At 57.2% G+C, this 24,548-nt stretch overlaps 2 protein-coding genes across 3 annotated transcripts; one reads left to right on the top strand and one right to left on the bottom strand.

Annotated features, from left to right (window-relative positions):
- Nucleotides 1–1,974: 1,974 nt before the first annotated feature.
- Nucleotides 1,975–14,141, top strand: LOC111141945 (negative elongation factor complex member C/D). Of its 2 annotated transcripts, none has more exons than XM_022494830.1 (15): nucleotides 1,975–2,076; nucleotides 5,770–5,885; nucleotides 6,102–6,211; nucleotides 7,047–7,156; nucleotides 8,215–8,322; nucleotides 9,060–9,212; nucleotides 9,439–9,569; nucleotides 10,231–10,396; nucleotides 10,695–10,829; nucleotides 11,261–11,400; nucleotides 12,378–12,492; nucleotides 12,853–12,948; nucleotides 13,027–13,167; nucleotides 13,513–13,642; nucleotides 13,738–14,141. In XM_022494830.1, exons 1-15 carry the CDS (start codon nucleotides 1,990–1,992, stop codon nucleotides 13,770–13,772), a joined length of 1,773 nt encoding a protein of 590 aa, XP_022350538.1. In that variant the 5' UTR covers nucleotides 1,975–1,989; the 3' UTR covers nucleotides 13,773–14,141. The 2 variants fall into 2 exon arrangements, with proteins under 2 accessions (XP_022350538.1, XP_022350536.1); XM_022494828.1 differs by having other exon boundaries at nucleotides 1,993–2,076; nucleotides 5,773–5,885.
- A 64-nt stretch (nucleotides 14,142–14,205) lies between these two features.
- Nucleotides 14,206–23,389, bottom strand: LOC111141946 (cathepsin Z). Its single transcript, XM_022494831.1, has 6 exons — nucleotides 23,233–23,389; nucleotides 22,710–22,873; nucleotides 18,339–18,518; nucleotides 16,113–16,263; nucleotides 15,674–15,836; nucleotides 14,206–14,809 (listed from the first exon to the last, which is right to left on the bottom strand). The coding sequence occupies exons 1-6, from the start codon at nucleotides 23,364–23,366 to the stop codon at nucleotides 14,699–14,701; spliced, it is 903 nt and encodes a 300-aa protein (XP_022350539.1). The 5' UTR covers nucleotides 23,367–23,389; the 3' UTR covers nucleotides 14,206–14,698.
- Nucleotides 23,390–24,548: the final 1,159 nt, after the last annotated feature.

Genomic DNA, 24,548 nt, shown 5'->3' with positions numbered 1-24,548 from the left:
TCCACTCTTCGCAACATTTCCAGAAAGCAAGTGAAAACGAGCCCGAAAACAAGCCAACAGCAGGGGCACTCGTTAACTTAATGCTCTTTAATCTCATGAGTAGAAGCTAGAGCTTGATTCATGGAATCCTGAGCCGCAGACTTCCACCTCCAGCCACCGGCAAGACATCTCTGCATGGGTGTTCTGACGGCACCAATTGGACGCACCCCAATCCGTACCCGAGTGAAATGCATTATGTTCTCCTCCCTATTTCCATGGCGTGCCACCCCATGCCCATAGGCTAGAGGGCTCAGCAATATCTTCCTGGGCCCGTTCCTCGGCCCCTCGAAAGTGTCAAGTCACACATCCTGGCAACAGCCTTGCCCACTTCACCCAGGCTCCCTGGCTGGCCAGGTACCAGGGCCAGTAGCCTTTGCATTCCCAGGACACATGGCAAGCCTTGGCTCCTACAATGTTCACTCCCTGGTCCAAGTTCCCTTGACTCCTTTTGTCGTATGACTCTCAGCTCAAATACAAGTTTCACACAGAAGTCTTGTCTGGTGGTCCAAAGCTGGCATCTCTCCTTGTAACCCAGAGCACTAACACTGTCCCCCTCTGTCATTACTTTTGTTTGTTCCCTGTTCAGCTCCTTCACTAGAATGCAGGCTCCTCCAGGACCAAGATCATGTCCAGTTTGTACACCAATGAGCTGCAGGAGTAGCACAGGGCCAGATGATGGGGCAACAAGAGTTGAATGAATGAGAGAAGGAATGAATGAAATCACAGGTCCTGGGGCTGCCTGGGTGGCTCGGTGGGTGAAGCCTCTACCTTCAGCTCAGGTCCTGATCTCAGGGTTCTGGGATCAAGTCCCACATCGGGCTCTCTGCTCAGGCAGGGAGCTTGCCTCCTCCTCTCTTTCTCTCTTGTGATCTCTCTCTCTGTCAAATAAATAAAATCTTTAAAAAAAAAAAAAAAAAAGAAATCACAGGTCCTGGTAAGCCCTCTGGAAACGGTCACCATTACCATTGCTCTAGAGCTCACGTCTCTAATGTTCTTCCTGACCGGTGCATGGGTTTTATCTCTCTAAGCATCCAGTTCTGACGGTGTTAGCCTCCCTGCTCAAATCTTCCCATGATGATCAGCAGTCTGTCACTTTTATATCTCCTACTACCTGCAGGAAACCATGCTGTGGGCTTAGAAAGCATCATCTCAGTTATCCTTAACAACTGCCCCACGAGGTAGGCCCTCTCTTCCAGGGCTGCATTATGACATTTGGGAGCACTTTTTGCCTGTGTAGTCCCTTCTTCCATAAAGAATATTTAAGATTATATATTACATGGTGTCAGTTCTTTATATCAAATATACAAATATAACCCGGGCTGGACTCACCATTATACTACTTATTGATACAACGATTTTAAAAGAAATGGAAACATTTTCGTGGGCCCTAGACACTGTGCTCCGTAAGTCAGTCCTGCTCTTGTGTGCCCAGTTGTCAGATGAGAAAACTGATGCTCTCAGGACCGAAAGTCACACGGAAGAAGGAGGGCAGAGAGGCCCCGAACCCAGGTCAAGAGTGAGCCTGGTTTTAAACTTCTATCCGGAGCCAAAACTCCTGGGACCCACTCAGGCGGTGTTACTGGATCCTTTCCGGGCGTTAGTTCCATACTCCCCGCGAGCCTGGAGCCACGAGCCTCCGGTGTCTCTCTAAGCCCCGCCCTCTCATCCAGGCCCCGCCTCCTCCGGCTCCCCCCCCAACTCGGGGTGCCCGGAGCCACGACTAAGGAGCCGCTCTCTGGGCCCCACCCCCTCGTTCAGGCCCCGTCTCCGCCGACTCCCGCCCAACCCTGGGCGCCTGGAGCCACGACTAAGCAGTCGCTCTCTGGGCCCCGCCCCTTCCCCGGGCCCAGGCGCGCGGCCGCGGGAGGCGGGGCCGCGGGACCGCGCGTGCGCTTGCCCGCCTCCCCCGCGGTGCGCATGCGCTTTGCTCGCGCGCGCTCACGGGAGAGGATGGCTGGGCCCGCGCCGGGCGCCATAATGGACGAGGACTACTTCGGGAGCGCGGCCGAGTGGGGCGACGAGGCGGACGGTGGCCAGGTGAGGGGGAGCGCCGGGCGCCCCCGACGAGGACTGTTGGTCTCCGTCGCCGGCGGGCCGGCCCCGCCCCCGCCGCGGCCGGCCCCGCGGTCGCCGTGTGGTTCAAGCACAGCGTGCCCCGCCCCCTCCCCGCCCCGGAGCGCGCCCCCTGCGCCCCCGGAGCGCCCGGCGCCCGCCTTTGCACCCAGGCCAGCTGGGCCCGCCCAGAGTGCCGAGGCCTCTCTGGGTCTCGGTTCCCTCCTCTGCAAACGAGTTGGGGCGGGGCCGGGCCAGGGGGGTCAGGGGACCCCTCCCCAGTGTCTAGGCCTCAGCGGTGTTGACCACCCGGTCGTGACCCGAGGGGCCCGCTGACCACTCCCCTGGGTCCCCCTCAGTGCCAGGCGCCGGTGCTTCCTGGCCCCCAGAGGCGGGTAGGGCGCAAATTCTAAGTCTTGGGCGCGGAGCCCCAAGTTTGAACAACTCAGATCTTTGAAAAAGTCCCAAGTCAGCATGGTGAGGGGAAGAGTGGGACTCTGGTCTCTCTTCCACGTGTGTTGATGTTTGTAAACCATACTTTCCAGTGCTTTGGGCTGATTCAGTCAGTCCTTGGGCGAGGTGACACCCAAAGGATCTTCCATGGTTGACTGGAGGGTTTGGGTATGGAGGCTGAGGAGGCGTCGTCCCCACCGGACCCACCTCCCCCCGAAACCAGGTTGGAAAATCAGAGCTGGGGGCTCCAGCTCTGCCAGTGTGGCCCAAGCTTCCTGTAATCTGAAAACCCGCCCCAGGTGTGTGTTCCAAACGCAGCTTCTCAGGTCCCTCCTGTGGGGACCGTACAGCTGGCTTGGAGGGGAGCCTGGGGGTTTGCTTGTTAACAGGGGCCAATGTCAGGAGTGGAAGTACTGAACTCACATTTTGAAGGAAGAGGGGACGCAGTGGGGTGTGCGCCATTGGGAGGGGGGCAGGGGCGCAGGGAGGGCCTCGGAGCAGAGGTCCAGAGATGCAAAGATGGGTGTTGTGTGCCTGGCTGAAAGGAGGCCTGTGTGGTGAGCTGCCCGGTGGACGCGGTGGCAGGAGGTTCTGCAAGGCAACACGTTCTGAAGGGCCTTTGATGGCAGCTGACAAGTGTGACTTGTTCAGGAGTTTGGGGCAGGGAGTGAAACCACAAGATTTGTGTGTTTGGAGGCTCTCAGGGTGGATGGAGGCAGATGTAGCCGAGTGCCTGTGCCGACTAGGCACTTCCCCGTGTTATCTCCTTCCACTCCCGGGCTTTGGAGTCGGGGGTTCATCTGCTCGTTTTGTAAATGAGGAAAGTGAGGCAAAAAGCACGAGGGACCTGCTCAAGGCTGCGAAGCTAGTAAATGGAAGGATGGGGATCCAATCCAGGTCCTTTCGTCTCCACTGCCACTTGATCGAACTGCTGGGCCACCAGCGTGATGGCTTCATGCGTCCTGTTCAAAATGTCCTGTTACTTGACACATTGAACCTTCAAGTTACAGAGCGTCACAGCTGAGGCATAGCAAAGGGCCGGCTAGACCCGTGCCCTCCCTTTGTAGCCTGATAGTCCGGTTAATGCCCTCGCTTAGGCCGCTAGGAATGGCAGGAGGTTGGGGAACTTTAATCGTGATCAAAATTGAGCGCAGTGGCCCTCATGGGCTCTCGGTGATGAGAGGGGTTCCCTTCATGTTCATTCTCACTGCTTGGAGGAGGAAGAGGAAGTCAAGAAACGGGTGACATGAGCTGGCTTTTGAAAGATGGTGGTAGGTCAATTTCTGTGACACAAGTTCTGTTCACTCGATGTCATGTTACTGTATTTGAGAGGCAGGAAGATTGCAGAGGCTACAGTGGTACTAGATCCAGATGCTAGGAGCCCAGAGCTGCTGAAATGCAGAGTTCAGTCTGGCTTCCGCTTGCAGGTGGGGACTGGCAAGAGGTGAGACTGGCCAGGTGACCGAGCGAAAGGTTCAAGTCATGCTAGAGGTTGGATATCTTTTCTGCAGGAGACTGGGAACTTGAAGCAAGAGAGAGATGTGGGATTTGTGGTTTATGAAGACTGTTGTGGCATCCGTACGGAAGACGACTGAAAGGAAGGAGTGAGACTGAGCCATTAGGGGCATTTTGCTATTGCAAGTGATGCACAAAGTAAGGAATGGCAGAGATGGGAAGGAGGGCCAGATTGGGTAGATGTGTGGGAGACGGAATTGGTAGGTCTTTGTGATGGGGTGTGGGGGTGGAGTGAGGGAGCAGAAACTGAGGGTGACTCCTAGCTTTCTGGGTTTGGGGTAGATGATGGAATCCTTTACTAAAATACAGGTTGTAGGAAGATCTGTTGAGGGGTCAGTTTTGGACCTCATGAGTTTGGAGAACTAGTGGGCATCAGGATGGAAATGAGAATAGGCTGCTGACACTTGAGTCTGGAGCTCGAGAGAGAGATCAGACTAAATTCTACATTTATGAACAGGGAGATGGCATTACGCAAGAGAAGATGTGGAAGAGTATAGATCCCAGGGAAGAATCCTAATAATACAGACACCCAGGGCTGAGTCTCAGGGGCAAGGCCAGCCTTCCTTCACAGCCTTGCTCGTGGCTCCCCAGACAAGGAAGGTCTGAGAGAAGACCCCCAGTCTGCAGAGACAGGACCTGTTTCCAAATCAGTATCTGCAGAATGTTAGTCTAGACCAGGCGTGGGCAGATTTTTCTTGAAAGGGCCAGATAGTAAATATTTTAGGCTCTGCAGGTCCCTGTCACAACTGCTTACTCTCCTGTTACAGAGAAAGCAGCCATGGACAAAACGTAAAATTAAAAAAAAATTTTTTAATGGGTATGGCTGGGTTCTAATAAAGCTTTATTTACAAAAACAGAAGGATGGGATTTGGCCCTGAGCCGTAGTTTGCTGATTCCTGGTCCAGGTCTTACCCCATTATGTCAGTCACCTGGAGGTTCGTCTCCTGGTTTGTGAAGTCCTTTGGCAGAAAAAGCGGTACCTTGTCTTATATGGCCCAGGTGTCCTGGTGACAAGTACGGTGCTCAGTACAGAGCAAGTGTTAACAAAGCATCTGCTTGTTCATTGGGATGTCAGCGTTCGTGCTGGACGGACCTTGACGTCCTCACATCACCACCCAGTTTTGTTCTGAGATTCGGTGACTTGCCCAAGATTTTTTCTACCCAGAACAGGGACTAGTCTCCAGCCAGGCCTGCCGATGCAAGGCGAGTCTGTGACCTTCACTTTCTAACAGTGTATTGATGGCTTATGCCTTCAGGAATCGCTTCATCAGCCTTTGTTGGAGGGAAGCATTAAAGGGCACATATGAAATAGTCGTTGTGAACATGATAACTAGTATCTATTGAATTCTTCCTAAATGTCAGGTACTCTGCTCAGTTCTTCCAGAAATTAGATTACGGAGTCCTTACAATAGACGGATGGGAGCAGTCACTATTATTACCTTTAATAGAGGAGGAAATGGCCACCCCGCCAGCTTAGGTGACTTGTATGGCCACTGTGCACACGTGTGCCCGGGTGGGGACACGGCACAAGTCCATCCATTTTCGTAGCTGCCCCTTACTTGTCCCGCCCACTTTGTGAGACTTGTCATGGAAGTTGACAAAATGATGTATATGTGACACTTTCAAAAGGGACAGGGTGATGCGGATTGAAGGTGAGATTATGGGATACTTGTGTTAATGAAAAAAATCGCTTGGCTGTTTTCCCCCCAGCAGGAGGATGATTATGGAGAGGGAGAAGATGATGCAGAGGTCCAGCAAGAATGCCTCCATAAATTCTCTACCCGGGATTATATAATGGAGCCCTCCATCTTTAACACTCTGAAGAGGTGTGTGAGAAAAGGCACTGGTATGGGGAGGAGGCTGGGGGCAACTCAGAGATCCGGAGGACAGTGTGCGAAAGTGAGAGTAATGTGGTCTTGGAATGGAAGGCTGTTAGTCCCCCCTCCCCTTTAAAAATCTGAATATCCTGGCTCTCTTGTCATGGATCCCCATGCCCATCTACATTCATTTGAGTGCCATGGCTTTTCTGTTACTTTTTCTAGGTATTTTCAGGCAGGAGGGTCTCCGGAGAACGTTATCCAACTCTTATCTGAGAACTACACAGCCGTGGCCCAGACCGTGAACCTGCTGGCTGAGTGGCTCATTCAGACAGGTGCTTTGTGGGTGGCCCCCATCCTGGCTGGCCACTTCCCCTGCCTGCCTTTCTTACAGACCTTTGCATCGCTACAACGCTGGCGAATTGGAAAGGCCTTATTTGCTTTCCTGGTTTTTAAGACTTCTGTAGGTCGGAGCTGAACTTCTTACCCATCTTCATCTGCTTGATTCTTATCTTTGATTCAATAATCGAGGCTTACAGATAGCCTGCGAATGTGATTCTCATTGAGCTGTTTGCCCTACCATGTTGTAGAATTACAGGATTATACAGTGTGTATATGTTCAGTGTGTCATTTTTAAGAGATCTGTTATAGCCAGCGTAATTGATGGATAACGTAGGACTGGGTATGATTATGGCTTTTAGTTAATATGATCGAGGCAGAGCCTGCAAGTCCACCGAGCCGGGTGAGGACGACAGCAGGGGGTCGCTCTGCCCGGGAGGCAGGGGGCTCATTGCTGCCGCAGCACTGAGAGACGGTGCGCCTCTCGTGGCTGCCCTCTGCTCTCTCCCGCCGTGGAGGGTCTGTCTCTCCATCCTCCCGCCTGTCCGTGTTGGCATTTGTCCTTGTCCTTACCAACGCTGCCAAGATGCCGTGCTCCTTTCTGTGTAGGCAGACATCCTGCGTGTTCCACCCTGTGCTCCTTTCTGAGTCTTACCATTGAATATGTAAGAAACGGTAATTTTTATGAAACGTCCCAGCTTCCAAGTGGTCAGAAGCAGTTCTGTGGTCCTGGATTCACACGCAGACTTCCGACCTGTCTACTTTTCCTAAAGCAGAGCAACGGGCCGATGGCTTGCCTTTTCCCACCTGGTTATTTTCATTTTCTTGCAGGTGTTGAACCCGTGCAGGTCCAGGAAACGGTGGAAAATCACTTGAAGAGTTTATTGATCAAACATTTTGACCCCCGCAAAGCAGATTCTATTTTCACTGAAGAAGGAGAGGTGAGGAGTCTGTCTTCGTTCTCTAATCCCTAGGATCTTTGGCTCGTTCCACGTATACAGTGGAGCGTGCTGTTACGTGAGTAATGTGAACAGTTGGGTCCTAAAATCAGGGTGTGAGACGAGCTGCGTGGCATCAGAGCTGTGCTCTCAGTGCTCTGTGCAGGGTGGGGAGCTCTCGCGAGTCGAGCGGCACCCAGGCAGTGATCTGGGGAGGAGGAAGAGCAGACTCTAGCGCACAGGCTGAGTGGACTGTGCTAGTCGTCCGGGTGCCCCAGGGGGAAGACACCAGGACGGGGTTCCGTGTGTGGGAGATGATGGAGTGTGTGGGTGGGGAGATGAGCAGGGGTGGGGGGCTGGGATGCAGATGGGGCTCCCGAAGGCGGGACGGAGGGAAGGAAGGTTGGGGGCGAAGAACCCTAGGTGACAGTGCTGTTTTCAGGAAGTTTCCGCAGTGTCAGTGGGGCGTCTTCGAACCACCTTCCCCTGTAACCGAGCCCCAGGTGTCCAGGGCACAGGCCTGCCCAAGGAGCCCTGCCACACTCAGTGGGTGGCTGGGAGTGTCCAGTGGGAAGCCTGGCCTTGGGACACATGGGAGGTGGACCCAGAGTCAGCCCTTGGGTCTGTCAGTCACACAGGAGGGGAGCTGTGGCCACCACACCTGGTGACGGACGAAACCGCTGAGCTGCTGGAGTCTTCTCCTCCTGCCAGGGGCACGCAGACGATGAATGTGTGTCACTCGTGCGTCTGCTGCAGCCCCGCTCTCCGTGTGCCTCCCTAGACTCCTGTGTGTCTCCCAGAAGCACCTTCCCTATTCTCTCGTGTGCGGCGGAGGCTTGCGGAAGCCGTGAGTGGGCCTTCAGGGCCCTAGCGCTGCAGCTTAGCCTCCCGGCTGGTGTCACCGGCTCTGGGGCTGCTCCCTCTGCCGGGACTGCAGGGCCGGGGCCGGATGCTCCCGGGGGCCCTTCCAGCTGGAGCGCCTGATGGCTGTTTACACGCTATCGTCTTCACTTAAGCCCGAGCTCGACCTTTTACGCTGCCGTCTGTCTGTCTGTCGGCAGACCCCGGCTTGGCTTGAACAAATGATCGCACACACCACATGGAGAGACCTGTTTTACAAACTGGCTGAAGCCCACCCGGACTGTTTGATGCTTAACTTCACCGTGAAGGTAGGAGGCGCCAGAGTCGCAGAGGTGGGAGTGCTGATGCGCGAGGGCTCGGCTGGGTGGCGAGGTGGTCTGTTTCTTCGGCAGCCTCATATTTGCTTCTCTTGGTAGGGTCTCCACCACTTCAGTAAGTCTGAACAGTTAGAAAGAAAAGCATAGAATATATATCTGTGGGGTTTTTGGTTTTTTTGTTTTGTTTTTTAAAGAATTTGTTGTTAAGTAATGTCCACACCCAGTGTGGGGCTCGAACTTACAACCCCGAGATCAGGAGTCATGTGCTCTGCCGACCGAGCCAGCCGGGCGCCCCCGTATCTGTGTTTTTGGATCCAACATGAACTGTGTTTCAGAATTTGGCAGGAACATACTTACAGAGTCTGGTTGTACTGAGAGGAATCTTTGAGAATGCCCAGTTTGGGGTGCCTGGTTGCCTCTTGGAGCGCGTGACTCTTGATCTTGGGGTCATGAGTTCAAGCCCCACATTGGGCTCAGAGATTACTTTAAAAAAAAAAAAAAGAAAGAATGCCTCGTTTGTCTCCTTCATGTGACACAGGAAGAAACCAAGACAGGATGGTTAGTCTGGGCCACAGTCCTGGTCAGTGGCAAGGCCAGGATTGGAATAAAGGTCTGAGAGCTGAGAGCAGCCTTTGCCCGGCCCCTCACCGCAAACACCGCAGGCAAGCTTGTGGGGTGCGCTCACTGCCCGTTGACGCTCTGTTCGGCTTCTTGTTTTTGTCTTATAGCTTATTTCTGATGCGGGGTACCAAGGGGAGATAACCAGCGTATCCACAGCCTGCCAGCAGCTGGAGGTCTTCTCCAGAGTACTCCGTACCTCTCTAGCTACGATTTTGGATGGAGGAGAGGAAAACCTTGAAAAAAATCTCCCTGAGTTTGCCGTAAGTCCTTTATTTTGTGTATCTCAGACTAGAAGAAGGCTGCTTTGAGCCGTGCCCATTCAGACATGAATGAAATTCTTCTTCCCTGTGGACAGAATGCAGGTCAGAAGGCCCGTCCCAGCATAGCTAATTTGCATACGGAGAGGTTGGGGGTCTGGCTCTTTTGCCATTTTTTGTCAGTGCTGCAATTGTGAAGCCCCAAACTCTCTTCCCTGCAATTTTCCAGAAAATGGTATGCCACGGGGAGCACACGTACCTGTTTGCCCAGGCCATGATGTCAGTGCTGGCCCAGGAGGAGCAGGGGGGCTCCGCCGTGCGCAGGATCGCCCAGGAGGTGCAGCGCTTCGCCCAGGAGAAGTGAGGGCCGTGTTGTTGCCAGCCCTGGTCCTAACTCAGTGCTCCCCACGAAATTCTCCCCATGCCCCCCTTGCCCTTTCTCCACAACCAGAGACTCGGGGTCCTCCTGTTTTGACAGATAAACTTCCTTTTACCTAGTACAGCCGGGAAAGTCGGGGTAATTTTCAGTAGCTGTAGAGAGCTTGCTTTCTGAAGTTTGGCTTTGATGAGTATTTTGCAAAGTAATTGATGATTGTTTAATTCACTGAATTTGTGAACTTGTATTCTCATATACTAGGATTCATCAGTAGCAAATAATGGTGGTCCTGAAATAGTTACCCAGTAGTCTCACTGTTACGCTGTAGTCTGTATCTTACAGAACTAAATGAGCCCTCATGAGCTTTATTCTCCACTAACGGAGTCTTAATAACACATTAAAAGTGTGGCTCCTTTTGGAAAGTCTGTGAGCTACGTCCAGTCTTTCTTTCCCAGTTAGCTCTAAAGGCTGTTTTTATGGGTTGGTCAGGTTCCTGGTGAATGACAGAAATATAAGAAACAGAGGGACCCAGACGGTCCCAAGTGTTCAGGATGAAAAAAGGAAGAGGCAGAGGAAGAAGGAGAGGACAGAGCAGGGCAGGGCACCGCCTTCTTAACAATGGGATATATGCTTTTGTTCATCAAGAGGTCATGATGCCAGTCAGATCACACTAGCACTGGGCACAGCTGCCTCCTACCCCAGGGCCTGTCAGGCCCTTGGGGCTATGTTGTCCAAAGGAGCCCTGAATCCCGCCGACATCACAGTCCTGTTCAAGATGTTTACAAGCATGGACCCGCCTCCTGTTGAACTCGTGAGTTGCTTTCATTTTAGTAATAAGCTGGGGTACCCGCCATGCCAATAGGAAGGGTTATTTTGCAAAGCCTGTGTTTCTCTTAAGTCCCTGAGTACAAATCAGTGTTGAAACATTTCTGTTCTTTTCCTCATCCTTCCCCATCACATCCTCAGCCCTCGCACGTACGGACACCTGCTGGTTGAGCATGGGAGGGTGGGTGTGAGCGGGCATGCCCCCACTGCTTCCATAAGTGTATGTGGACTTACCGGACCTCTCTTGCATGCATTCCTTTCCAATGGCGCCGTGTGTCCCTCAGATCCGGGTGCCGGCCTTCTTGGGCCTGTTCATGCAGTCGCTGTTCAAGCCGGGGGCCAGAATCAACCAGGACCACAAGCACAAGTACATCCATATCTTGGCCTATGCGGCAAGCGTCGTTGAGACCTGGAAAAAGGTACTGTCAGTTCTGAGAATTCCTGGGCTTTTCAGGAGACAAGGAGCTTCGTCTCTGGTATTATTTGGGAATTTGGGCTATAAGAAGTGACGAGCCCACTTGTGTCAGAAACAGCTCTTCTAGTGCTCATGCATGAAATAGTCAAAGTGCTAAGTTTTCAAGGAGATGCGCACGGATCTGTAACACGTGTCCAGACCAGAATGGAAAGTGCGGCCAGAGAAACTGAGCGGGTCTCCCTCAGCCCCAGGCCCCACCTCCCTGGCTTGTTTCTGGAAGCCGGCTGACCGTGGAGTGCGGTGGCTGAGTTGACTCGTGACTCCAGGGATGGGAAGGGGTATGCGGGGAGAGGTGGCCAGTAGCAGATCACCCCCCGCCCCCCTGCAAAGCCACGCACACCATCGGGATTCACGGGCTTGCGTGTGTGTTCTCAGAACAAGCGTGTGGGCATCAACAAGGACGAGCTGAAGTCCACGTCCAAAGCCGTGGAGACCGTTCACAACTTGTGCTGTAACGAGAACAAAGGGGCCTCGGAACTGGTGGCGGAGCTGAGCACGCTTTACCAGTGCATCAGGTGAGCAAAATCCAGCCCGTTCAGACTGGATCCTTCTGGAGGGAGTGGTCTGGGTTTTCATTTTACTAAAAGCTCAAAAAAAAAATAATAAAAAAAAGCTTCAGAGATACTTACTGATTTTATGTATTTTTTTAAAAGGGTGTATAGGTCTGTATATTGGTCTCTTTTAGCAGCATGAGTAATTGTTAGGTGCTTCCCTGCCAGAAGTCTGTTCGTAAATTAGCCCCAGAAAAAGGAAGACCCACCAGAATTACAAAAACTGCTTGGAAGGAAAGGGTCTGTTTACAGTACACGTTAGGCCAACCAGGTATTGCTTAGCTGAAAGGGACTTGTGACCATAGCGGTGGTACGAGCACACGCGGTGGTAGAAGAGCTCACAGATAGGGCGAACCCTTGGGTATTGGAGTCTCTCCCCTGGTGAGTTGTGCTCGGGACAAGGAAAGAGTTCGCTAAACAGAACTTCAACCCAATCCGAGCTCCCTGAGTGTTTTGCATCAATGGTCTTGTCCTTCTCTACCAATAAAGTGGGGGCACCTGGGAGGCTCAGTTGGTTAAGGGACTGCCTTTGGCTCAGGTCATGATCCTGGAGTCCTGGGATCAAGTCCCACATCGGGCTCCTGCTTGGCAGGGAGTCTGCTGCTCCCTCTGACCCCCGCCCCCCGCCCCTTCTCATTCTCTCTCTCTCTTTCTCAAATAAATAAAATCTTTAAAAAAAGCCCAGTAAAGTGGTTTGAAGCCAGCCGGTAAGGGAGCTGGGGTTCTCGTATGGTGTCGAGAGGATGCTGCCTCCGCAGACTGTCTCACGACGAGCATCTCCCTGGCCGGGCGTATGGGCAGTGACTTGCTGGGATACACGGCCTGGTGGTGGTTTTTTAAACCTGCCCAGCCATTTAGTGTTGGTGTTTTTTGTTTTTTGGGATTTTTGTTTGTTTTAAACTCCATGTAGAGGAAGCATTGTGCCTTACTTGTGCCTCTAGGTTTCCAGTGGTAGCCATGGGTGTGCTGAAGTGGGTGGACTGGACCGTGTCTGAGCCCAGGTACTTCCAGCTGCAGACCGACCACACCCCGGTGCACCTGGCCTTGCTGGACGAGGTAGGAGGGCCGCGGGGCTTGGGGCGGCCGTCTGTCTGTCTCTTGTCCTGTTCGGGCCCGTTCTGCCAGGACGTCTGCTGAGTGCAGGAGCTGCTCTGTGCAGGGCTGGCCGCTTTCTACCCTCCACGAGGATTTTCCTTTTAAGGAACTAGTCTTATTAGCTCCATAGATTTCCAGTTGTCACAAGGGCTTTGAAAGGATGCGGAGTGCAGCCAGCGGGGCCCCGGGCTGGGTGCTGAGGCCGCTGTCCCAGGCACCCACCGGGAGCCGGCTGGGACCGGGCTGCGGGTGCTCCGCACTGAGGGGAGCCTGGAGCTCCGGGCACAGGGCTCAGCGCGGCTCCCTCCGGTGTGTTTCTAGATCAGCACCTGCCACCAGCTCCTGCACCCGCAGGTCCTGCAGCTGCTCGTTAAGCTTTTTGAGACCGAGCACTCCCAGCTGGATGTGATGGAACAGGTGAGCGGGCCGCCCCGGGCATCGCGGAGGCTGGGGACAGGGCCCGCTCTAACGGACCCGTCTGCCCCACTCTCGTAGCTTGAGTTGAAGAAGACCCTGTTGGACAGGATGGTTCACCTGCTGAGTCGAGGTTATGTACTTCCTGTTGTCAGTTACATCCGGAAGTGCCTGGAGAAGCTGGACACTGACATCTCGCTCATTCGCTACTTTGTAACTGAGGTCAGCAGTGGGCCTTTTGTTTCGTGTTTCATACCTTTAACACTAGCGGTGCCTTTGGGCTTAAATTTAGTTCATTTTGTCCCTGACTCTGAGAACTGTGCTTTCTGGTCATCGTGGTGATCGGGGTGATTAGATACCAGCCCCTCCTGCCTGCAGGAGCCATTTCCTATGTTTTACCCCCATAATCACCTGGCCGTCTTAGTGCTGGAGACCCTCTTGTCACCGGGAAGCGGAAGGGGTGGGGAGGGGATGTGGTTCTTCCAAACTGATTGCCATTTCATCAGGTGTTGGTGGGACGATGCTCAGAGGCTGTGCGGGGAGTGAGCCAGTGTTCTCTCCTCCTAGGTGCTGGATGTCATCGCTCCTCCGTACACCTCTGACTTTGTGCAGCTTTTCCTCCCCATCTTGGAAAACGACAGCATTGCCGGGACCATTAAAACGGAAGGTGAACATGACCCGGTGACAGAATTCATAGGTAGGATTGCCATGCGTGGCTCTTTGCTACCACTTTCCCGGTTGTTGTTCACCTCGTTTCTAACCCTGTGCCTGTTGTCCTTTTGTCTGTGAAAGCTCACTGCAAGTCCAACTTCATCCTCGTGAACTAATTTAGAGTGTCGTCCCGAGCTGACCCAGAATGTTCCGGGAGCCCAGCGGCGGGAAAGCCCTTCCAGAAGCTCTTGCTGAAGAGGCCAGTCCACATCGTGGGACTGGGCTGTGGAGGGAGGAGCTGGGTGTTCATACGGCGGCTAGTGCAGATGGCTCCCCTGAGTCGGAGCTGCCCCCGCGCCCCGCTGACCGCGTTCCTTGCCCCCAGCACAGGAGCTGGGTCCCTCCTGCGGTGGCGGGAAGCTCAGAACCTGAGATATGTAGAGGAACCACCTTCCCTGGTGACTCTTCTCACAAGAACTCAGTTAATTGATCTTTTATTGTCATTGTCTTAATTTTCCAAGAATAAATTAAAAAGCCTTTCTCTGGATTGGCAGGTGGAGGTCCTGGTATCGTTACTCTCGTGTGTAAATAAGGCACACACAGGCTCTCCTCTGTGGGGTCACGTACTTTATTCATCACTTGGGCAATCTCAAATGGCCATCTTCTCCCTTCACCCCCACCACTGATTCCAAGGCAACATAAGAACTGGTGAGAAGTCTGTCCTTCTGCACCACATCATGGACCACAGCTGCCAGACAGAAAACACCGTATCGGGGATGGAGGAGCTTGGCAGTCACATCGTTACGGCCTTGCGGATCACACCGTGGCCAGGCAGACACTCTGGGGCAGGGCAGTGGCCGGCACAGGGCTCTCAGCCGTCCCACTGCAGACTCCCAGGAGTGCGCTCCCGGCCGGTGCCGCGGCAGGCTGTGTGCCGAAAGGCGCCCCTTCTTGGCGCACAGGGCCACGACCAGCTGTCAGACACGTTTGATGCCAGTCCCTAGTCCCTTCAGACCGTGGTGGAACCAACCCAGTGCCCAGAGCGACAGGACCCCCTGATTATGGTTCACGATAACACTGCTCTTCTGGGGAGACCTGTCCCTTAAACGATGGGGTCCCCAAACGTACAGGAGTCCTCAACAGCGAGGTTGTAACTGGCGCCCTGCCCATCTTTATAGGTGCTGGTCACGATCCTCATCCAGCCGTGCTCCCCCTGTGGGAAGAGGGATCACACGTTAGCTGTCCACCCCCGTCTCCCGCGGCTCCTGCCGTCCACACGCACACTGACCCTCCGCCCTCACAGCCTCAGGCCTGACGCCTGCTCAGCCGCTCCTGTCCCTGTGTGGGACCCGACTCAGAAATACCTCCTGTGAAATACTTTTACTTGGTTTAATATTTAACAAGCAGGGTGCCCGGCCCTATAAGCCAGAGGCAAATGAGTGTAGCCAGAATGCGGACTCTTCGGGCCAGCTGACTTGACTACCTGTAAACATCTCCGGTGTCTAGTCCTTTCATCAGGAATACAGACATTTTATCACTTCAACATTAATCACTCTCCCCCACTTCAGAGTAATGAATTTCTGTGTTTCAAGCCGTTAATGGTTAATACTGAGTCTTAGAAATGAATGTTCTGGCAATTAATTTATCTCCCCCAGACTTGCAACCCAACTCAAAAGTATTTCTGAAAAAACTCGACACTGTTAGGAGAGCCGAGACTGACAGCAGAAAGGACGAGACAGTTGCAAAGCAACACTGGAGCTGAACTGAAAGTTCCAGAACAGCCGCTCCGCAGCCAGGGCGGGGGCCCCCAGGAGACACTTGGCAGTGTCTGCAGACACTGTTGGTAGCCACAGGGTGGGGGGAGGGGAGTGGGGGGGGGACAGGGAGGAGCCACTGGCGCCAGACGGCTACACACACCGTGACCTCTAGGACGGTGACAGCCGCCCTCCCTGCCCCCGATGTCACCAGCGCTGCCCGTGGGCTGGCGTGAGCAGTCCGTTTGCTCGGGGCCATGGTTCTCGACTGGAAAGCCAGTAAAAGCTGGGGATTGGGAAGGGGGTATCAGCGAACATCTTACCCACGGTTCCCCCCACGAATTCCGGACAACCCAGTACTCCGTGCCATCGCTGACGCCCCAGCCGACCACAGAAATGACGTGGTTTATGTAGGCCTGATCCTGGTACTCTGCGTAGATGCCTCCCGTGTAGTTCACCATCTTCTCCGTGGCCATGATACCGCAGCTGAGCGCGAGGCGTTGAAGGGTTAGCACCTTGGTGGGGAGAACTCAGCCCCTGACTGACAGTCCTGGGGGGCCGCCTGGGACCGTGCGTGGGGACCATCCTGCCTGAACTCATGCTGTCCTTCCCTCGTGCGTGTGTGTGTGTGTGTGTGTGTGTGTGTGAGAGTGCGCCACCCTTGCTACCGTCCAGTGAGTGTCAGCTTTCCTGCAGACGGTGAAGCCGCGCCAGGAAAGGGGCCTCAGGGACCCGGCCGCAGCCCCCCCGCACCCCCTTTACCTGATGGGGCCGTTGGCATAGATTTCCGCCATCATCTTCTCCCTGCCGGACAGGGAGCCGTAGTCACCCACTTTCCAGAGCGTGTAGTTCTGGATGTAGTGGCACTCCTTAAATTCCGTGCATGTTCCACACTGGTTGAACTTGTTGCATTCTGGGGGGACAGCAGGCAAAGTCCGCATGAGGCCACTGTCACAAAGACCCACGTCCCAACCCTCTCTCCACTTGGCCCATTTCTTTTTTTAAAGGTTTTACTTATTTGTCAGAGCAGAAGCAGGCAGAGGCAGAGAGAGAAGCAGGCTCCCCTCTGAGCAAGGAGTCCGACGTGGGACCCTTATCCCAGGACCCCGGGATCACACCCCGAGCCGAAGGCAGCTGCTCAACCGAGCCACCCAGGCGTCCCCGCTGATGTCACTAACAGCAATCATCTCGCCATCGGGGGCTGCCAAAGGGCGCTCTGTCCGGCTGTGAGAGGGTTGTGAAGAGCCCTTCCCCCCGCAGGAAAGACAGACACACAGCAATGGGCACCTCGTAGGCACTCAAAAGTTAGCTTCCTTTTTTTCCTTTAAAGGCCAAGAACGGGTCTTTTCACAAGACTCCATAGCTGAAAAGAGTGTAACTACTAGCTTTCAAGAAGATAATGGTATCGCTGCCTAGTGAACAGGCCAATACATTTAGAGAAAAAAAAATAAGCATTTTTCTCTTTTTTAATGTGGGGAGGTATTAAGAATTAGGCTAAAAAGGGCGGGGGGCGCCTTGGGTGGCTCAGTCAGTTAAGTGGCTGCCTTTGGCTCAGGTCATGTTCTTGGTTCTCGGATCGAGCCCCGCATCAGGCTCTCTGCTCAGCAGGAAGCCTGCTTCTCCCTCTCCCTCAGTCTGCCCCTCTGCCTACTTGTGCTCTCTCTGTCAAATAAATAAAATCTTTAAGAAAAAAAAGGGGGGGAGGCTCTTAGTTCTGTAAGACCACACCATCCCCTGCATCCTTCCCAGGCCCCTGACATCCCCCATCCTGCCTTTTTACCACTCTCGGGGTACCGACTTGTTACAATTTCCCATCTGTCCAGAGTCCGCCCCCAGGACATCAGACTCCTTGAGGACGAAGCTGCTGGTTTCATTTGTCCCCGGGACACCAAATGCCCTGTGCCCAATACAACTGGAAAGGGATGGCTATGTGGCCACATATGCTGATACGGAGGCAAGACCGTGTATTGCCAACAGCCATTTGCTCAGTCGCACCTGGTCCTGTCCCATGGGTTCCAGGGGTTCTAGGCCGGACAAGACTAGTGCAGGTCAAGGCATGGCCCCGGGGACCACCTGATTCCCAGTTCTGCAGAGACTTCCCCTTCATCTGGCCTCTCCTTGCTTCTCTGACCCTCGTTGTGTTTACCACTTCAACAAGACTCACCCAACCAGTCTGGGGGAATTCTTTCTGGCTGGCCAGTATGGTCTAGAGGCAAGGCGGGGGCACCCTGTGGGTGTGTGATGGCGCCCAGAGCCTGCTCGGGCGTTGAGAAGGCACAGGGGGCTGTTGGAGCTCAGCCTTCGGTAGAAGGAGAGAGTGGGGTGAAGAGCCCCCTGAGCTCCGGTTCCTCCAACACTGCTCTCGACGGCCCACGGGGCTCACCCCAGCTCTCTGCTCTGGCCAAGAGGGCACTCAGACAGGGACAGGTGCCTTCAAACTGCCAATTATGGGTTTGGGGTTTGGACTTTCTTTCCTTTGGTTTCCAAGGGGAGCAGCCTAGAAGGACTGTGCCAACTCCCAAGACTCCAGGCCAGGGCTCTGCTGGCCCACACAGAACCTCCACTCCAAGTGCACCCACACGTGCGCGGCCCAGACCGAGCGGCAGGCCGATCCCGGGTTCCAGCCGCGCCCGCAGGCTTCCATCTACCTAGCTGCTGGCCCGCCGTCCTCGCCCACTCCTAGAAAATGTGCTCTTGCCTTGACAAGGGCCCATTTTGGGAAACCACCGAAACGCCAGCATGGTAGAACCCAAATGCCATGGCCGGTGCTGGCCACAGGGGGCACAAGGCTGGAGACACCCGCTCCGAGTCTTCGGCCGGACTTCCCAACGAGGACTGCAGGCTCCGCACCGGCCTGCTCTCCCTGCCCCACTGCGGGGGGGGGGGGGGGGGGGGGGGGGGGCCGCCCCCCCCCCCCCCCGCCCCCCCCCCCCGCCCCCCAGCCCCACTTTCCCCGGGAGGAGGACGTGCGGGATGGGCAGGGCCTACCCTGGTCCTTAGCCTGGTAGTTGTTGCAGGTCTCGTCCGGGATGCCGTGCTGGTGGGCGTACCTCCACACCGGCAGGTCGTTGCCGCCCCCGCAGGAGCCCGCGCCGGCGCAGTCGAGGACGTGCTGCACGGACAGCAGGGTGGAGGGCCACGCCCCCTTCCTCTTGATGTTGATCCGGTCTGCGAGGACAGCAACCGCGCCTGGTCAGCCCGCGCGCCCGCCCGCCGGGGGCTTCGACCCAGGCTTGGGAGTCTCGGCGCTCCAGGGGCCTCCCCGGCCCCTCCAGGCACAGGTATGTCTGCCTACCCTGCCTGCCTGGCTGCCACGAGGGCAGGGCTGGGTCTGTCTGTCCAGCTGCACGTGCCCAGAAAGCACCTGCAGAAGAGCCGGCAGGACGAGAGCTGCGGGTCCAAAGACCAAGCCAGAAACAGGACGGTCCTGGCTCCTGGGGCGCGCCCCACACCAGCAGCACCCCCCGGCTCCCCCAACTCGCCCACGTCCTGGCGGGGGTGCTCCAGATGCCAGTGCTCCTGCGGCTCCACTCCTGCTTCTCTGACCAGCCCTCCCCCCACGCCCGGCCCGGCCTTCTGGAACACCCCAGCAATCCCAGCAAGGCCCCTGCCACCCGCTGCACCTTCCTCCCTGTCTCCTGGCCGCTCCTTGGCCTAGAAAGCCCCTTCCTGCAGACACCCCTTTGCTGGCTGCTGGTCACCAGCCTCTGCACCCCCCACACACCTCTCAGGCCCTCCCCAGCTGTGCTGACACCATGTCACCTGCCAACCCCACCCCCCCAGTTCCCCGTGTTCGTCTCCTGCGCGCTCGGTCCCAGCCGCAGCTCTCATGCCTACAGCAGGTGCTCAGTACCTATCAGTGGTCCCACTGAGGGCACAAACGGCTCTGGCTGCTGACTCCCTCCCCCAGAGGTCGCTTCCGTGGCAGCTTCCCCAAGGGAGGATCTCCACACTCACCCCCTACTCCGCACAAGGCCTGGCCCCAGCCCCTTCTCCCACAGCCATCTCCAAACGCTTCACCTCCACTGGTCCGGGTCTCCTTACACGCTGTGGCCACGCAGGGTGTCCCCCCATCCTGGGAGATGCTTGCTGACGTGCTGACCGCAGGCCCCTGCTGCCTGGCTCTCTCAGGGGCCCACAGTGACCCCTCTCACCTCGCCTAGCCCCTCACCCCCAAACTTCACTGGAAAACTCAATGACAGGCCCCTCCTCTTTCCACCGGCCAACGGGCTTTCTGGGTCCCCACCCCACCTCCTGGGACGACAGGTGGCCTGATCCTGCCCCCAACCCTAGGCCCACGTGGACCCAGGTCTCTCTCTCCCACATCAGCACTTGCACACACGTGCGGACCTGCGAGCCTCGAAACAGCAGCAAAGAGCCCCTGCACGTCCCACATGCACCCTCGCCCCGACACGGGAGTTGTCCGCTGCGTATTGAGGCTCCCGACAGCCCTCCGGTTCTCCGTTCCCAGCCCTGTTCTCCCTGAGGCCCAGCCCACCTCACTGGCCTCCCCTCTCCTCCCACGAAGCTGCCAGCGCTGACCCCTGCTTCCCCAACCAGGGCTCCTCCGCCCACCCCTCCCCCCAGTAGCGGCGGGCAGTGGGGCCGCTCCATCCCCCGGAAGCACGTCCTGCTCTGGGCTCCTGGGGCGCATCTGCCCTCGGATGCCCCATGCCTCTGGGGAGCCCACTCCCCACCCTCTGCTGGCCTCCCTGTCCACGGCTGAATCACGTATCCAATCCCTGCCCGACCCAGCCACCGAGGGTCTAATACCCTCCTTACGTGGCCCGAACACAAGGGAAGCCCCTCCACACCCATCCCGTTCCCGCCCCGCTTCGCTCTGCCACGCACGAGGCCGTTCCCCATGCCGGCACCTGGCGCCCAGGGAGACCGTCAGAGCCTTGAGGCACAGGGTCCCAACAGTGGATAGGGGCCAGCTTACAGGGGCTCTCGTAGGTCAGGTGAGCATTCTGGGTTTTACCTGCCCGAAATCTCAAGAGGGTTCCAAGCGGAACAGCAGCGCACTCCGACCTGGGGTTCAGCAGGCTGCGTCCAGCGGAGGGGACGGTGGGGGGGCGAGGGAGTGAGCGGAGCAGGCAGGGCGGGGCCAGGTGCGGGAGCTCTGGAGTCCCCGGGGGTGCAGCGACGGGGCTGCAGAACACACTTGGAAGGCACAGCTGACCCAGTCTGGCCCAGGATTGCCTCAGGGGCAAAGGCGAGGCTTCTGTGTGGGTCCTGGGAAGGCTGGGGTCCTGACTTGCTGAACCCAGCAAGGGCGGAAAGCCTGGGGTTTGAGGAGTCAGGTGTCCGAGTAGAGGGAGAGCGGGCAGCTGGTGGAAAGGCGGGGTGCCCCTGAAGGCCAAGTCTGGGGGACCCTGACGCACAGAAGTACAACTAGGAGGGTGAGGAGTGGGCACAGTGATGGGGGGACAGCCCGGAGGCAGGAGGAGACCGCGGTGCTGAGAGAAAGGGCCGAGAAAGCGTGTCACAGACGGATGAGGGAGCACAGGTGCTGAGGCCGAGGCCTTCGGGGGACCACTGCCCTGTTCGCGGGGCAGCCCCCGCAGGTGATCTTGGCAGGATGGTGCCCACAGAGCGGGAGGGGGAGCAAGGCTGGAGTGGGCTCAAGGAGGGAAGAAGGGGCTGCAGACACCCTCCCAGGAGTCCAGCTGGAGGGGGCGCAGGCTTGAAGCCCCCCACACACTTGTTCACAGTGACACCCGGGGCCCAGCACAGGGCACGGGGCCAGGGGTTTTGGTGCCGGACACCCGGGGACAGGACGGAAGGCGGGCTGGGAGCAGCTGCGTCAGGTGGCAGCTGGGCCACTGCCCGTGGAAGTCCCCTCTCAGGGGCATCTTTTTTCTCAGGGAAAGAGGAAGCAGGGCCCTGCTGCTCGGGGAGAAAGTTAGAGGTTCGAGGAGAAAGAGGAGAGAAGCAGTTGTCTGCCCAAGAGAGAGTCCATTCCAGAAACGCGGGAGGGCTGACCATCCAGAAAGGGAACAAGGTCCGGGCCCGCCCTCGTAACCTTCTCTGCCTTTCCCTCCATCCCCCACCCTTAGGGATGCCACAAAGGCCCTCTTTCAGTTCCTCACTGTGAGCGCCATGCCTGGCCCAGCCTGTGCCCTGACCCTCTGTCTCAAGGCTTGCCCACACCCCGTCAGCCCGCCGGGCCCGAGGTCTCCCAGTGGCTTCGGTGGTTCAGCCTCTAACTCCACACCCTTCAGGGACCCCGGTCCATCTGCATCTCAGGCAGCCGGCATCCCCAGCCTCCCTCAAGGGCTCTCACACCATAAAATGGGGGCCTCAGTCTGCTTATCAGTCCCTAAGGGGAGACCCCACTGGGCACCCCAGCTACAGCTGGCCACTCCTCGAGTCCAGACCCCACCCTCTGCTCAACCTAAAGACAGTCCAAAAGAGGTCCTGGCCCAAAGTCCAGCCTCCTGGGTTATACCTCCCATCATGGCCAAGTCTCCTGATCCCCTGGCCAGGGACCTCAGCTCCCTCGTCTGCAAAATTGGAACAGTCACAGGGCAGCTCAGAGGCTTCTACAGAGACACCCTGTTCTTAACCCACTTCACGTGACGACACCAGGCCTGCCCAGTGAGCTACCCACCAGGGAAGAGGCAGTGGGCCCCTGCCCTCCTGGGGCCAGATTCCCAGACAGTCCCTTCTGCACTGCACAGCCAGTGCCTCTGCAGACTCCGGGACCCCTGGGCAGCCACTGGAGACGGCAGAGCCCCTCCCCTACGCTACCAGGCCAGCTTGGGACTGATCGAAGGCCTGAGGCTGGGTGACGTCTCTCCTCCCTCCTCTCCCAAGGCCTCCCCTCACTGTGGCCAGACGGCTCAGGGCCAGATGAGAAAACCAGCCAGCCTTGCTCAGTATCCCACGCCCAGGACGGGCCTGCAGCTCACACAGTAAGTGCTGCTGGAAAGCAGTTTCACTTACTTGAGCGCATCCCTGGCCGGGGTTGGGGGGGTGGGGTGAGTGAGTCTGGATTTCTGTTTTGATCCCAAATGCAGGGGGGAGGGGGTCACAAGCTCTGGGGATAGAAAAGGCAGCCACGAGCCACATTATCACCAGGCGTCAGGTCCCAAGCAGGCCCACCCTGTGTGATGGAAACAGGATCGTGCTTCTATCAGTCACTCTGGCCTTCCCTGCCTGGGGAGGAGCGGCAGGGGGCACAGGTCAGCTCCCCGAGGCCTGACCGGCTCAGACACCTCCCACCGCATGCCCAGTCCCGGCTCAGAAACTCCCCGCACAGAATCACAGCCACGGTGGCCTCCTGAGCTGCCCAGGAGGCCATCCGGACCGGCCTTGGCAGCCCACAGTCAGGAGGGGCTGCAGACCCCAGCCTACCCGCCATGGCACTGGTGCTGCCGTGGGCCCAGCAGGAGCCACAGTACTGGGGGATATGCTGGTTCCTGGTGGCACTGGCGTAGTTGACCCCGTTCACGTTGCGCCAGTCCCAGCTCTTGGGCAGGTCGGATGGGGACAGGTACTCGTGTGGCCGGGGGTAGGTCCTGGGAAGAGATCAGCACCAACACAATCAGTGCCCACTCCCTTCCCCCAAGATGAGGGCGGGGGATGAGCGCGGGAATCACCAGAGGAGCCCAGCTCCATGGGAGACCCCCCCCAGGATGTGAAGGAGGCAGGGCACCCCCAAATGCAGGAACCACACTGCTCGCCCAGCAACGCCCCAAAGGCCCCAGGCCAGGCTGGTCCAACCCGGCGAACGTAAAGAGAGAGAGTGCCCCCCAACACAGCGGCCCGATTTGACCCTCAAAGGTCAAGGGAGGCAGGGCGCCAGGCTCCTGGAGCCCCGGGGGAGGCGGCAGGGCCCCCAGGAGCCCCCCGTGGGGCCGACCCGCCCGCAGCCCACCTGCGCCCCAGCCCCGACAGCTGGTCCCCCCGCAGGGGCAGGCGGCAGCCCCGGCCCGGGCGGAAGTAGGGCCCGGCCCGCGCGGCGGCCAGCGGCACGAGCAGCACCAGCAGCAGCGGCCCGGACGGCGCCATGGCTCCCCGCCCGCCGGCCTCGCGCTGCGCCCGCCCCGCCCCGCCCGGGCCTTAAGGTGGCCGCGCCCGGTGACCCACCCCCGGGGCGGAGCCGGCCGCCGGCCGTGACCCTGACCCCGCCCGCCGCCCGCGCCGTGCACCTGCTGGCCGGCCGCCCCGCCCTGGAGGTCCCTGGCCCCCGGCCTGGCTTTCTGGGCCCCGTTTCCCCAAGGCCCAGGCGCTTCCTGGAGGGGGACTCACCCGCCGCAGCGCGGGAAGGGGGGACCCGTCTAGAAAAGGCCGCTCAGGGAGGATTTCATGGCTCATAAATAATTGTTTCTACGTTCCAACCCCCAAAGATGCTTGAAAAGCTTTACCGCTAACAAAATACGTCATGGGCAAAAGGGGAACCAAAAGCAGAAGTGGGTCCCCCAGGCCTTGGTCTTATGACTTGACAGTGTCTCCCTCCCTTCCTCTTGCTCCTCGTGAGGGGCAGTCACCCGAGCAGGCTGGACACAGCCTCCTTCTTCCTGGAAGGCAAGGTCCAGGCATTGGGTTCCAGGGTCCTCACAAGCATTGGGTCCTCAAATGACCTTGCTCCGCTCTCCACTGAGTGAATGGGCATTCGCGCCTTCCTGCGGCCCCTCCTCTGCCTGAGCCAAGCTGGCAATCCGGAATGGAAAGGCCCATGGGCTCCCTGCCATTTCCATGAGCACCCTCGGGAGGGCTGAGAAGGCCCCAGGACCCCAGCAGTGCTGAGAGGCCGGTCTGGCAAAGACCTGGCCCTGCTTTACCAGTCCAGAAATGTAGTCCTGCTCCTGAAGGGCCAAGGAAACACTCAAGTTTGAGCTGGGCATGGGGGGGCGGGGCGGGGTGAAGTGGGGGGGGCACTAAATCGAGGCCTGCAGAGGTGGATTTGCCCCATCAGGTGCCCCTGGCCTGGCCTCAGAGCCTTTTGCTCTGCTCTGGGTGTGAGATATGTGGACAGACTTCCCCTTCCACATCATGTCAACTAAGGTGAGTCAGGTCAACCACGTGGGGAAGGAAGCCATGGCTGACCCTCTCATGTCCCCGGTGGGGGTCTCCCTGAAAGGAGGACTTCTGGTTCCCACTGAAGAAGAAGCTAAAGCCCATCATTGCTTGAGAACAGAGTGGTGACAACACCATGGGTGACAAATATTGTTGCGGAGCCTCCTGGACTCC

This window comes from Enhydra lutris, unplaced genomic scaffold (genome assembly GCF_002288905.1).
Source record: "Enhydra lutris kenyoni isolate GAN:26980312 unplaced genomic scaffold, ASM228890v2 scaffoldscaffold6, whole genome shotgun sequence".
NCBI classification, from domain to species: Eukaryota; Metazoa; Chordata; class Mammalia; order Carnivora; family Mustelidae; genus Enhydra; species Enhydra lutris.
This window is presented reverse-complemented; position numbering and strand designations above follow the sequence as displayed.

Coding starts and splice junctions, on each gene's coding strand:
- LOC111141946 (XM_022494831.1), bottom strand. CDS start 23,366: ATGGCGCCGTCCGGGCCGCTGCTGCTGGTGCTGCTCGTGCCGCTGGCC. Junction 18,519..22,709: donor CAGCACCAGTGCCATGGCGG/GTAGGCTGGGGT, acceptor CTGTCCTCGCAG/ACCGGATCAACATCAAGAGG. Junction 16,264..18,338: donor CTACCAGGCTAAGGACCAGG/GTAGGCCCTGCC, acceptor CTGTCCCCCCAG/AATGCAACAAGTTCAACCAG.
- LOC111141945 (XM_022494830.1), top strand. CDS start 1,990: ATGGCTGGGCCCGCGCCGGGCGCCATAATGGACGAGGACTACTTCGGG. Junction 8,323..9,059: donor TGCTTAACTTCACCGTGAAG/GTAGGAGGCGCC, acceptor TTTGTCTTATAG/CTTATTTCTGATGCGGGGTA. Junction 9,570..10,230: donor CAGCGCTTCGCCCAGGAGAA/GTGAGGGCCGTG, acceptor TTGTTCATCAAG/AGGTCATGATGCCAGTCAGA.